Source organism: Dermacentor albipictus, chromosome 2, assembly GCF_038994185.2.
Source record: "Dermacentor albipictus isolate Rhodes 1998 colony chromosome 2, USDA_Dalb.pri_finalv2, whole genome shotgun sequence".
In the NCBI taxonomy this organism is placed as follows: domain Eukaryota; kingdom Metazoa; phylum Arthropoda; class Arachnida; order Ixodida; family Ixodidae; genus Dermacentor; species Dermacentor albipictus.
The window spans coordinates 100,293,067-100,306,908 of NC_091822.1; the positions used below are offsets into that span (position 1 = coordinate 100,293,067).

General features: G+C 46.0%; 1 protein-coding gene across 2 annotated transcripts in view; it reads right to left on the minus strand.

The window, feature by feature from the left end:
• The window catches only part of LOC135915941 (uncharacterized), a 49,321-nt gene extending 44,665 nt beyond the window's left edge, over window positions 1-4,656 (minus strand). The window contains exons 1-3 of one of the 2 annotated variants that reach the window (XM_065449130.2): window positions 4,297-4,656; window positions 3,246-3,370; window positions 454-603 (exon numbers count right to left, since the gene is read on the minus strand). In XM_065449130.2, the coding sequence (XP_065305202.1) occupies window positions 454-603; window positions 3,246-3,370; window positions 4,297-4,357 (336 nt within the window). In that variant the 5' untranslated portion in view covers window positions 4,358-4,656. The remainder of the gene's footprint in view (window positions 1-453; window positions 604-3,245; window positions 3,371-4,296) is intronic. The other variant, XM_065449129.2, reaches the window with a different exon arrangement.
• Window positions 4,657-13,842: the final 9,186 nt, after the last annotated feature.

Genomic DNA, 13,842 nt, shown 5'->3' on the forward strand with positions numbered 1-13,842 from the left:
GATTCGTCTGTCTGGTCGGACCTCGCTCCCATGTATCGCAGGGGTCTTAGTTTCGTAAGCACAAAAGAAAGTTTGCTAGCGTTGCTGAGTTCTGCCTCGATAGACAAGTTTTGACCACCTCCTGCAAGCATCTTTACTGACTTGAAGCGTCGGAAAAGCAGGGCGAATCGGAGCGTAATGGAGCAGGGTTTTGCTTACTTTCTTTGTATTGTATTACTATACAAGATTTTACCAATGGCAAATGTACACAAAGAACGTGTGAGGCCTAGCCTGCTCCCCGTATTAGCTTCCAAGTCACAGCAAGTGCTTCTACATTACTGCACCTGTCGTGCGCCTATAATACCATAGCAAAGGACATTTTTGGATTCTCGCAGTGTTGACGTATGACGGCACTAAACGGTGAGAGCACGAGCACCCTTGGCAATAGGTGGAAGCTACTTTCGAGATACTAACGCCAAAGTACTGAGCGGCCAGGCCGTCTGTGTCATAAACGTCGCCCAGAGGGAGAATGGCGATGGGCAGCACGGCGGCTACGGCTGGCGGAAGCAGCCCGCCGGTGAGACCCACCACGGTCAGCAGGATGCAGTAGATGCAGGTGCCTTCCTGCATAAAAGGAGGTGTAACTTTCCGTATAAAATCAAGCACTTGACAGATTAGGCACAGCACAAGGGAAGGCGACTGTAGTTCAATATGGGTGTGGATATTAGTGATGCTAACAGCTGCTGTTACTTCAAGTGGTCGCAGGATGTGAGATATTTGTAGGCCAGCTGCAGCAACATTTTTGAGCGTGTAATATGCTTAGGTTAAAATAATGTAGATATAGGGGAAAGCCTGCGTTTAAAATCTGACGTTTCAAATACGAGCTGGAGTGTCACGGAGAACTCGCCAGAATAGGCATTTTTGATACTGATACTGAAAAAAAAAATCCATCGAAGGTTGCCATACTGGACGACGGGGTCCCCTCTGTGGTGGCCCTGAGCCTCTGCTCGGGCAGCTGGCTTAGCAGCAGCGGCAGGCGAAGTATTTCCACCGGCTGCCTCTCTCATTGTTCAGAAACTCTGCTGTCCTCCTTACCCTTTCACCATGCTCTCTGCCTCCGCTTTCCTCCTCGCGCTCTCTTCACTCTCGCCATCTCTCATTCTCCGCAGCACTCTGCATTCGCTCTTTCATCTTTCGATGTGCTTGTTCGCTCGGTTACGCCGAGGGACGCCGACGCTCAACGCAGGGACGGACGCCTAAGTGTTGCGCTCGAAAGGACACCGCCGTTACCGCACGCTAAAAGTGACGCATGAACAAAGGCGCGGCTACGTGGCATGACCTTCGCTGTATCGGAGGCAAATGTGCTGCGCAGCGTCGATACCGCGGCCACCGCAAGGAGCCGTGATGAGCTCGCTCCTCGTGTGCGACGCTCAGACCGTTCATTCTACTGCGTGCCTCTGATTAGTCTATGTGTCATGTGCACTTCAATGCAAACCACACACGAATGTAGACAGAGAGGACGGGGCACATCGCTAGCATTCGTGTGGGTCGATTACCACACACGTCCCTGTGGTGTGTGTGGTAATCTCTAAATCTCTAAATAAAAATAGTTAAAGGAGTACTGACACAAAAATTTCAAGTCGAGATAACTTGTGAGATCGATTTAGTGGGTCACACACACATCGTGTGTAAAATATCAGCGGCGAATATCGCTTAGAACATATATAAAATCAATTTTAAAATACTTGCGCGCAGCCAACCGTAAAACAGAGCACCTCGCGACATTGACATCACCCGGGTCTGTAAATAGCCAAGAAAACGCTACGTCATGTGGCTACGTCACGAATTTTCGTTGGCTGCCATGCGGCTTTACAGCGGGAGAAACACGGTCCGATTTGGTGTCCGATCCGGCGTGCCGGCGCGCCGCACGCTGGCTGCGCGGCAGAGCATACGTCATGGCTTTTTGCGAACACGTGACCACTTTGTTTACACTCCCGGTGGACCGTTTCGTTGCTCTCTGAAACCGAAACTTGGACTGGTCGCTACAAAAAAGACTGCAGATAATTACCTGTCGCGCTCTGAAGTAAATGAGGTCTCGTGCCGTGATTACTGGGTCATTAACTACTTATTAAAGCAGAAAAAACCACATGGATTTTTTTTGTGTCAGTACTCCTTTAATAATGATTCGACGTCTTTTCGCCATTAGCCCTCACCTATTGGTCAAAAATTTTGGGACGACACTCACTTTACCTGCCTGTCACGTGACGTCACATAACCGCGAGAACTCACCACGTGAAAGTGACGTGTACGCGTTAAAGGGGCATTAATATGCCGAAAAAAACTTGAATTTTCTTCTGAATAGCCGCAGGCAGCCCCGTTTCGAAAGGAATAAGAGATGGCTGCTGCCGATGGCTCAGGCACTGGCTACTAGCACCTGCCGGAGAGCATGGGTTTGTTCGCACACAATAAAGCTTTTTACGTGGCTGTGTAATGTTTTCAAGCACTTTCGACATGTTTACGTTCTCGTTCTGCCAACTATTATTTACTGAGGATCTGTTTTAGCGTCAATTTTAAGCTTCCGCTGCATGCTGTGGCAATTTTCGACCAGGGACCGCAAGATAAGTAAGGGAAAGCCGACCAATCACAGATTCCGGCACCACCCTCTGCAACCGGTTATCGATTTTCAGTGCACTGACTCGGCACCATCGAATCCCTCTTCAGTTGAGCGTGCTCCTCGCTTCTTGTCAGCGAATTAGATAAGACAAGCTGCTCAGCGTAGGCAATGTTATTCGTTTTAAAGCAAACAAAAGTGACCTCGTATAAACGAGGAGAGCGTTTGATTGGTCTGACAGACAGCCCTGCGCATCACAGCCCGATGCTTGAGTTAGCGGTTACGAAGGCTTGACGTCTGGAGATTGGAATAAAAACATATTGGAATAGCTTTACTTTATAGGACCCTTGGAATATAAATGTTTGGAATAGTTTGACGTAATAGCGCCCCTGGTTCAGGGCCTAATGACGTTTTTTGCTTTATGCGCTGATACCGGGCATCAACCAAGTGGCCTCTCTCTAAATCGAATCCCATCGTCAGTCTCGAGAACAGGTTCCTGGCTAAGACAATGACAGGCAGTGAGGATCGGAGGCACGCTGCGGTGGCAGGAGTGCTCATGGTTATCTCAGAATACAGAATAAGATTGACATTGATAGCCGATGACATTCGAAAGTATTTTGTGTCGATGCGGCTCAGAACATTCGCATGCACGTACCTTATCGCTGAAGACAAAAGGCAGCAGGTAGACGGGCATGAGAAATTCGAGGCACGGCTGGAAGCTGCGTTCGTTTCGCTGCAGCTCCGCCTCTGGGGCCGTCAAGCTCTTTTTCGTCGTCTCACCTGTGAGTGGGTAGGCGCGTCGTTTTTTTTCCTGCGTAGATTCCTCTACAAGCGCATTACAAACCTGGGCCCGTATAAGTAAGAGATTTCTTACGCTAAAACTGTTCGTAATTGTAGGTTGTAGGTACATACCGTTAGCAAGGGCGGCCCGCCAGTAGCAAACAGCACTTATGAACCAAAAGCTTTGTTAATTCGGCCCCATGCTTGTTCTCGGTGCAGTTCTCTAACAAACTTTAGACTTTCCTACCCTTTCGGGATTGATGGATTTGTACCCCACTGTGGCGTTCTGACTCCGCCAGGAAGGATCGTCACTTTCGCTGGTACCAACTAGACCTTTTGGTTTTTACCAATAGAGGCCCCTCGAGACAATCCAACGCTGTGTCCTGTGTGGCTTCTCGCGTGTAGTGAGTTTCTTTGCGCTAAAAACTAAGAACATGGAGTAAGAACTAGCCCACGAGTCTGTTTTGTTGAATCCAGAATAGTGTGCTAAATTCAACAGGCAGCGAATATGAAAATATGCCGTAGTATTCTGCCAATACAGCATTCCCTTTCCCTTGCAAACTCTAATCTCCTGCCAGATGATCAAAATTATTTAAAGAAAATGCCCCATAACATAACATAACATAACATGAAAATTGTACTTACCTTTGTTGACGCCTGATACGTGTCGGGTAAACTTGAAGGGGCGAAAAATCACAATGTCAAGTTGAACATAAGCGAAATTACATTGTATTACAGCTCTGTAAACTCGTCTGCGAACAAGCGGGACTAAACGCTTTCGAGGGCGGCAGGCTCATCACATTTATGGTGGCTCGAAGTATGTTGTCACTTACATAATCTCGACTAACGAGCTCCAGCTGGTCGAGTCGAATATATAGTCTATTTGAACACTGTTGAAAGCGACACATTGCAGTGTCGTCGCCCACCTGGAATGCATCCCTCGCTGCTTGGCGGCACTGTTTGCGGGGTGGTGCTCGTTGTGGCCATGGCTTTTGCCGGTACACCCCGGCTGAAAAAGGGACGGCGCCGCGAGTATTCAAGAGATCAGGACCGTGAGAGGCTGCCCGATGTAGGTAAGAAATGTTCCAGTCAAAGGCGAGGAACGCAATCAAGCCTCCGCGCCGGAATGCTCTTTTCTTCTTTTTCTTCAGTTGCGCTCATATGTGCATGTCGATGCGCTTGATAGTAAGCGGGAAACGGTCCTCTACCGGACATTTTTAGCTGGTAGTTGCGACAGAAAATTAGTTTTGCGGTTTTGTAAAGATTGATTGATTGATTAGTAGAGTTTATTGGCGCAAGGGCCAGATGTGGCCAAAGAGCGCCAAGTCGATGATCAGTGCTTCTCAATGATATGTGAGTGTTAATTGCGAGAAGTAATAAAACACGGCTGTATAGTGGCCTAAAATATTCATTAAAATGTGCAAAACATGCATGTGGTGCAATGAAGGTGTAAAAGGACCTAAAACTTATTCGCTCTAAAGTGCATAAAATAAGAATATCTACATATTAAAAATGACAGTGATTGATCGCTTCTCTGATGACAATAGATGTTCCACGAGATAGGGATGATCAGTAAAATATGTAGAATCATTAGCACTAGTGCCTCAGCAAGGCCTTGAAATCAAGGGCTGGGAGACACGTGCTCTAAATAATGGTTTCGTTGCAGCTACGACCTCCAGGTGGAGGCCGTGCTACAAGTAGCCTGGCCAAATCACTTGTAAGGTGTCCGTTTCAGTTAAAAAGTTTAATACTGATTGAAAAGTAAAAAGGGGTTCATTGCTGAGAAAGAATGCTGGGTGTAACGGTGTGTGTTGGAGATAAGCAGAGGGAAAGTGCTTTTTTCTTTCTGCCTCTATTTCTGTGCATTGTATAAGAACATGGATAACTGTAAGCCTCTTGCCACATTGGGTACATGTCGGAGGTTCGCTTCCCGTCAAAAGGTAGGAGTGAGTGGCGTAAGTATGTCCTATTCTTAACCTACAAAGAAGCACTTCCTTATGTCTTGCTGTTCTTTCAGATATCCAGTTGCCTAATTTTGGTTTGATAACGTGTAGCTTATTCTCTACTGCATTATCCCATTGGTCCTGCCAGTGCTTCCTCAGTTTGTGGCGTAAGAATGGCTTAAGTTCTGTAGCTGCTATGGGTTTATTCACATCCGTTTCATTAAAGACGACTGACGTTGCACTTTCGTCAGCAGCTACATTACCTTTTATACCCCTATGGCCAGGCACCCAACATATGACTATGTTTTGGTTGTATGTTAGGCCTAAGCATAGTTCTGTGTATAGATTATTAAAAATAGGGTTGTTATGTTTTCGAAAACTCATTAAGGCCCTTATTACGCTTAATGAGTCTGTGAAAATGATGGCCTTATTGAGATTTGTTTGTCTGATATGTTTTACAGCAGAGAGTATCGCGTACGCCTCAGCCGTGAAAATACTTGTGTTGGGATTTAGAGAATCCGAGGTGGAAAAACATGGCCCAAGAGCTGCATACGCGACACCAGCAGATGATCTGGAAGCATCTGTATAATATTCCGCACAGCAGTACTTCGCTTGGAGTTCGAGGGAGTGTGACTGTATGTGTGCCTCTGGTGCATGTTTTGTTATTTCGACAAAAGAGATATCGCATTGCACGGTCTGCCATTCCCAAGGAGGTGGAAGGCGAGTGGGAGGCATAAAGATATTTTCCGGGATATGGATGTCTGTTTCTTTTGCCATTGCTTCCAAGCGTAGGCTCAAAGGAGTTCTAATACGTGGGCGGTTAGTGTAAAGTCTGGAAGCTGACAGGTCGCTAACTATGAAATGACATGGATGCTCGGTGCCTGATTTTACCTTGGTGTAGTATGCAAAACTTAGGAATGTTCTGCGTTGGTGTAAGGACCATTCGTTGGCTTCAACGTACAGACTTTCAACAGGGCTAGTTCTAAAGGCGCCTGTTGCCAGTCGTATACCGAGGTTGTGGATTGGGTCGAGAATCTTTAGCGCACTCTCAGTTGCCGAATGGTACACCACGGCTCCGTAGTCGAGGCGTGATTGTACGAGACTCTTATACAGGGTAAGCAGACACTTCCTGTCACTGCCCCAGGTTGTTCGAGAGAGCAGCTTGAGGAGGTTCATGGTCTTGAGGCACTTTTCTTTAAGATATTTTAGGTGGGGGATGAAGTTAAGTTTTGTGTCCAGGATAACACCTAAGAATTTGTGTTCAGGGCTGAAAGTTAGTCTTTCTCCATTAAGGTTAATATCGGGTTGTGGTAGTACACCTCTCTTGTTTGAAAACAGGACACATGTGCTCTTTTGCGGGTTCAATTTGAAACCATTCTCGTCCGCCCACCTTGAGAATCTATTCAAGCCAAGTTGTAGCTGCCGCTCGCAAATGCTAAGATTGCATGACCTGAACCCTATCTGTACATCGTCCACATAGACGGAATAGAAAAGTGTGCGAGGTAATACGGTGTGGAGGGAATTCATTTTAACAATAAATAACGTGCAGCTCAGTACTCCACCCTGCGGTACACCTGTCTCCTGTATGAATGGTCGAGATTGCACGTTGCCAACTCTAACACGAAATGTCCTGTCAGAGAGATAACCTTCAACTATTCTCAGCAAGTTGCCGCGAATGCCCATTGAATAAAGATCCCGAAGGATCCCGAAGCGCCACGTAGTATCATAAGCCTTCTCCATGTCGAGAAATACTGATAATACAAGCTGTTTGTGGATAAAGGCATTCCTGATATACATTTCCATGCGAACAAGCTGATCTGTCGTCGATCTGCCTTCTCTGAAACCACATTGATATGGGTCTAATTTCTTGTTTATTTCTAGGTAGTGAACCAGGCGACTGTTTACCATCTTTTCAAAAACTTTGCATAAGCAGCTCGTCAATGCAATAGGCCTATAACTATTTGGCAAAGAAGGGTTCTTGCCCTGTTTCAAAATAGGAATTATGATGGCCTCTTTCCAGGCAGAGGGAATGTGGCCGGAAGACCATATAGAATTGTAGAGACAAAGAAGGGTTTTTTGTGATTCAGACGGCAGGTGTTTTAGCATTTCATATAGGATGCGATCAGAACCTGGGGCAGATTTGTTGCAGCTGTTTAGGGCTGCCTGAAGCTCTGCCATGCAAAAAGGTCTATTGTATGCCTCGCATTTTGTACTTTTCCGTTCTAATGGTTGTCCTTCTATTTGCCTTTTGTATCTTTGGAATGTTTCAGAGTAGTGCGACGAGCTGGATATATGTTCGAAATGTGCGCCAAGAAAGTTCGCCTGATCTTCCATGCTGTCGCCTTGAGTATTCACTAAAGGCAGAGAGTAAGACTGTCGACCCTTTATTCTATTAACTCTGTTCCAAACCTTTGTTTCGTCCGTGTAAGAGTTAATGCCTGATATATACTTTCTCCAACTCTCTCTTCTAGCTTGTCGCCGCGTTCTTCGACCCTGGGATTTGACCTGCTTGAAATTGACTAGATTTTCTGCCGTCGGAGAATCCCGAAGTAAACGCCATGCCTTGTTCTGCTTCTTACGCGCTAATCGACACTCATCATTCCACCACGGAAGACGGCGTTTTCTGGACAATCCACTTGTTACAGCGATACATTTGGTGGAGGTGTCAAGGAGAAATCCCGTAAAATATTCAATCGCAGCATCTATGCTTAAAGCGCTCATGTCGTCCCAGGATAAAGAAGCAAGTTTTTTGAACTTTTCCCAGTCAGCTGAGTCAGTTTTCCAGCGAGGTAATTGTGGGGGACATTCATTAGACATTGGTGTGCATAGAGCTACAGGGAAATGGTCACTCCCGTAAGGGTTTTTAATAACTTTCCATTTAAAGTATTGTAGAAGAGTAGGAGATGCAATGCTAAGGTCTATTGAGGAGTATGTTTTGTTTGCCACATTATAATACGTGGGCTCCTTCTCATTCAAAAGACATGCACCTGAAGAAAAAAGGAACTGTTCAATCAAGCGACCTCTCGCGTCGCAGCGCGAGTCGCCCCATAGGTTGCTGTGTGCATTTAAGTCTCCAAGCACAAGATATGGTTCGGGTAACTGGTCTATTAATGTGTGGAATTCTTGTTTGTGAAGCTCAAAATGCGGCGGTATGTATAAAGTGCAAATGGTTATCAGTTTATTTAAAAGTACAGCACGAACGGCCACTGCCTCAAGGGGTGTTTGTAGCCGTAAGTGTTGACAGGCTATAGATTTGTCAGCTATGATAGCTACACCACCGGATGATGCGAGGGCATCATCGCGATCCTTCCGAAAAATAACATACTGACGTAGGAAGTGTTTATGCTTAGATTTCAAATGAGTCTCTTGGACACACAGCACTTTTGGAGTTAGTTCTTTAAGGAGTTCTTGGATATCATCGAGGTTGCAAAGCAGGCCTCTGATATTCCATTGAATAATTAGTGTATCCATATTAAAATAAATGTTGTGCTATGTGTCAAAGAGAACTTGATTTAGCTTATGTTGCCCTTTTGGGGCCCTGTAATTGGAGTTTTGTCTTTTTTGGAGCGATCGGCAAAATCGCGCCGCTCCTTAGGCGTCAACTGCGCCTTCTGACTCGGTGTTGTGTCCATGGCCTCTTGAGAGGCACTGGACAGCCGCTCTTGCGAGCGGTGTGTTTTACGTGAAAGCCTTGTCTCGGAAGACAAGGCCTTGTAGCCCACCATCCTGGTGGTTGGTGGGTTTTTCTTGGCCTCGGAGCTGGGCTGACTGGTGGCAGCACTAGCAGAGGCCTCCACTGTGGTCAAATTCGGGAGAGGTAGGGCAGCCTTCGCTGCTCCCACCGTGGGGGCGGGTGGCGTTGCCGCACGCTCGCTATGCGTGGTGCTGGCGTCCGCCAAGTGCCGTTGTGGTGCTGCCCCCCGACGTACCACTTCGGCGAAAGATGCGGTCTGTGTAAATGTTGATGAGATGCGTTGTCTTGCTTCTCTGAAAGTTATGTTTTCTTTTACCTTTATCGCAATTATTTCTTTTTCTTTTTTCCAGACTTCGCATGTTCGAGAGTATGCAGGGTGGCCACCATTACAATTGCTACAACGGGGCTCAGCCTTACAGTCATCTGCAGAATGATCGTTGATGCCGCATTTCGCACATGTTAGCCGCCCTCGGCAGCTCTGGGAAGCGTGGCCAAACCTCTGGCATTTAAAACAACGTCGCGGGTTGGGGATGTACGGTCGTACTCTGATTTTGATATATCCAGTTTCTAATGTCTCTGGTAATGTGCTAGAGCCAAAGGTAACTATCAGGTGCTTAGTTGGCAGCTCTTTGTTGTCCCGTCTGATCTTTATTCTTTGTACGTTTATCACGTTTTCGTCCTTCCATCCTTCCAGGAGTTCTTCTTCCGTCAAGTCCATTAAGTCAATGTCAGAAATTACGCCTTTGGACGAATTCATGGTTCGGTGTGCTGTTACACTGACGGGGATGTCTCCAAGTTCTACAAGGTTCGTTAGCTTGTCATGTTGTGTTTTGTCTTTCAATTCGAGTAATAAGTCGCCACTGGCCAGCTTGGTGATTTTATAACCGCCTCCAATGGTCTCTGTGAGATACTTCGTCACAACGAATGGTGAAATCGTTCTTGCCTTCTTGTCAGGTTTTTCACTGTGAACAACGTGAAATTTCGGGAATGTCTGAGTGGCTTTGAGAGAAAATTGAAATGTACCATCGGTGCGCCCCCTTTTAGAGGGACGATCGGTTGAAAAAGGGTTGGAAGTTCCCATGAGATATGTTGAGTATTCGGCGACGACGCCAGTCACCCACCACCGAGCCCAACAAGGGGACAAGGCAAGGTATGTGGTGAAACAAGCCCTGCCATGCCAACTGTACGTCGTCGCTATAACCACATATGTTATAACCAAGGTAGGTCATAGCACACCAGGTTAACCCTCGCCGCCAGGAATGTTGGAAGTTATCAGAAGAAAAAGAAGACAGGAAAGACTAAAAGGGAAAGGGAAAGACGAAGGTGTGCGAAGAGAGAGACAGGAAAAGGCGACTGCCGATTTCCCCCAGGTGGGTCAGCCTGGAGGTGCCGTCTATGTGAAGCCGAGGCCGAAGAGGTGTGTTGCCTCCGCCGGGGGGCCTTAAAGGTCCAAACACCCAGCATCGGCTCAACCCCCAGGATCCCCTTTTCCCCAGACATGGCTAAGCCGCGCACGGCTACACGCGGGAGGGGCCAACCCTCGTGTGCTCGGGTCCGTGGTGACGCAACGCACCAAACGCCTGCTGACGCAGACGCCCCTGCGGGGCGGTTTTGTAAAGGCTTACCACCTGAGTTTAAAAGTACATAGCCCCTTAACGGATTTTTTCAGGAACATCCGGCAAGTCTATTTTTTTTCTGCGTGATAAAGCGAGAGAGAGAGAAAGAGAAAACAAAGCTTAGGGAAGCCCGGGAAGTCAACTTGAAAGGCGATGAAGATTATCACACAAGGAATGATACAAGCCACAAGTGGATATATCACATCATCGTCGTCGTCGTCGTCGACGACGACGATGAACTCCGGAAGCCTTGGCATTCCCCCAGTGGGACATATGGTGTCGAGCAGGCACGTACCCAGGATTTTTTTTAGAGGGGGGGGGGAGCAGTGCAAGGTAACTTTTCTATGAAAATGAGGTGGTACCTTTACTAGTAGCACTAATAATAGCACCCGCCATTCGCCACAAGGACGCGTAAACGCGCAAAAGAAAAATTAAATAAGGTGTATCTCACAGGTACGACTGTGAGATATACCTCTCCTTTACTAGGCAAACAAGGAACCACATCAAATAATGTCGCACAGGAAAGAATCGTAGGAAGAAGACTGCCAAGGACAATGTAAAAAGAGAAAGTGTAAAATAAAGATTTTTATGGTAGCATACAACTTCAAAAGAAAAGCAGTTGACAAGCGTGGCACAAGGCCCACGCGGGGTTTTGTTACTCCGCCAGCCAATCACAGAAGCAAGCATAATCGTCGTCATGCGGTCTTTTCAAAATGGCCTAGTACTTAGTACCTCCGGAGCGTCTGCTGTTCTTGGAAGTCTTTGCATCGGCGGAAGCAATGAGGTGTGCAACCGACATGGACAAAATGTATGGAGTCTTGGAATTTTACTCTTCAAAAGTCTACCTGCCATGGTTGGTTTGTGGCTATGATGTTGGGCTGCGAAGTACGAGGTCGCGGGATTGAATCTCGGCCACGGCGGCCTCATTTTCGATCGGGGCGAAATGCTAAAACACCCATCTACTTAGATTTAGGTGCACGTTAAAGAACCCCAGGTGGTCCGAATTTCCGGAATCCCCCACTGCGGCTTGCCGCATGGTTTCGGCACGTAAAACTTCATAATCAGTTAAATCTTTAAAAGCCTGCGGTGCAGTTAATTTCATTTCCGAGCCCGTTTTACTTATGAAACTTCACTGCCAACTGAAGTGCAACTTGACAATATAGTGCATAGTTGCAACGAAGCAGGCATTTTATTTAAGTTGAAGAATTACGCATTCGCCATACCACTATAATAGGCGAGGGAAAACGTATAAATGTACGCGCTAATAATGTTATTTTTGTAGTTACCGCCTAATTTGGGTAACAGGAAAAGTTTGAAGTACGAATTATTTGCAGCCTCGCGGTCGAACAGTGGCTGGCGGTTATGAGGCCGTATGCGGGCCTTCACTGTAGACTTGAGTTGTGTCCGACTATAGCAGCATTTTTTTAATTATCTCTGGAAGAATTACATTTGCGGAATTACATTTGAGGAATATACATTTGCGGAACCATCATAGTTTTTTGGGATCCGTCGTTTATTGCTCTACCACGTGAAGTGCCACAACCAACTCGTATTGTTATTTGGGAAGTTGAGTAACGTTGCGTGGCCGCCAGTCCCGTAAAACCGTGTAGAGTGCAGGACGCTGCGGTTATAGACGAACTGCGCCCACCGCGGAAGGTTAGAAAAACCCCTATACATAAGCACCGCAGAGAAGTGGCTAACGTCAGGAGGCTCGACTGATAACTGTAGAAGAGTCATTCAAAACACACAGAATTGTTCACCACCTCCAGCGGCGTTCCCTCCCCTTCCTTTTTAAATAAACGATCCATAACGATTTTCATAAACAATGGGTATATTTGTTAATATTCGCTTTTTTTCCTGTTTGGTTGTTGCCTTGGCTCTCATCCTTAGTATATCGTTTAATTTCTTAACTCCTTGCGACTCTTGTTCGCAGTTGCCAATGTTGCACGGAAAGTGCTGTACAATTAGGGAAACACCAACCGAGGTAACGGGTGGCAGTCACAATGCTTATGGGTTTAAGAGGAAGCTTTAGCTCGGGTGCTCTTATTTAAACACATGTAATAGGAGAATTCCTTTTTCTCGGCAACCAGGGTGCCAAATTTTACGAGGTTCGTGGCATTTAAAAGAGAAACCTTAAATCTAGTGACTGGTGGTTTCTAATTTTTGATCTAGATTGTTAATTTTTTTATTAAAATATTGGCAAAAATCAAAACTTTTTAAAGCTATGAAGTTTACAACTCTCTAACTCAGCAAGAAAAAATAATATCACAATACTGCGAATTGCATCAGATGTTACACATAAAGGGGACAACATTTATATGTTTGACATGAATCTAAAAAAATTCGGTAATATGGAAATACAGCTTTTGCTGAACCCTTGTGCACAACGCAACACATTCGCGTAAGATATATGTTGACGTATCGAATTTGTCCGCTTTTATTGACCTAATGGATGCCGTTTACAGAACCACGGTATCTGTTTTTCATGCAGAGCTAATAACTTATAAACTTAATGCGTCTATTCTTTCTCGAACTTTCGAATTTTTGAAAATCTTTTTCACAAGATGCAGGCCATAAATCGAAATTCCGCTTCCAACAGTCACTAGAATTTAACTTTTTCCTTCAGATGCAAAAATTTCATTAAAATCGGTACAGTGGTTATCTCAAAAAAGTTTTTTTGTATTTTACATGTATATATTGTTTAGTAGGCAGCTTCCATCCGATCTGGATGCGCTACAGCTTAGGAAAGACACCGAAAAAGATAAGGTCGAGGACATAAGAACAGATTTTGCACCAGAGGGTCAAGCTCTGGATCAAGAACTTCCTCAACAACACCGCGTGGCTACTCACTGTAATAGACGAGTGCGACAAGGGCACTGTGGTATAGAGCAGAGGTTCCGAAATTAGGCCCTGAAATAAGGGCTCCACCCTACGAGGAAGTCCCCCCATCTCATTAGAAATAAATATTTATTCACTCTCTACCGAAATTAGGTTCCCCAGACTACAGCCTTTTACATAACGGCATTTCAGGGCGCCGCGAGCAGCCAAGACGAATCCGACCGTATCGCTTCTTCGGTGGATTTCTTACGTTAGAGTTTAAATTTAACTGTCAAAGCCATAAGCGCATCGGCGGGAAAACGAACAGGGATGGGTGGGGGTGAAGCAGTTCCTGGGCATTGTGGGAAGGTAGGTGCAGTTTGGGAACGCCATATAAAACAT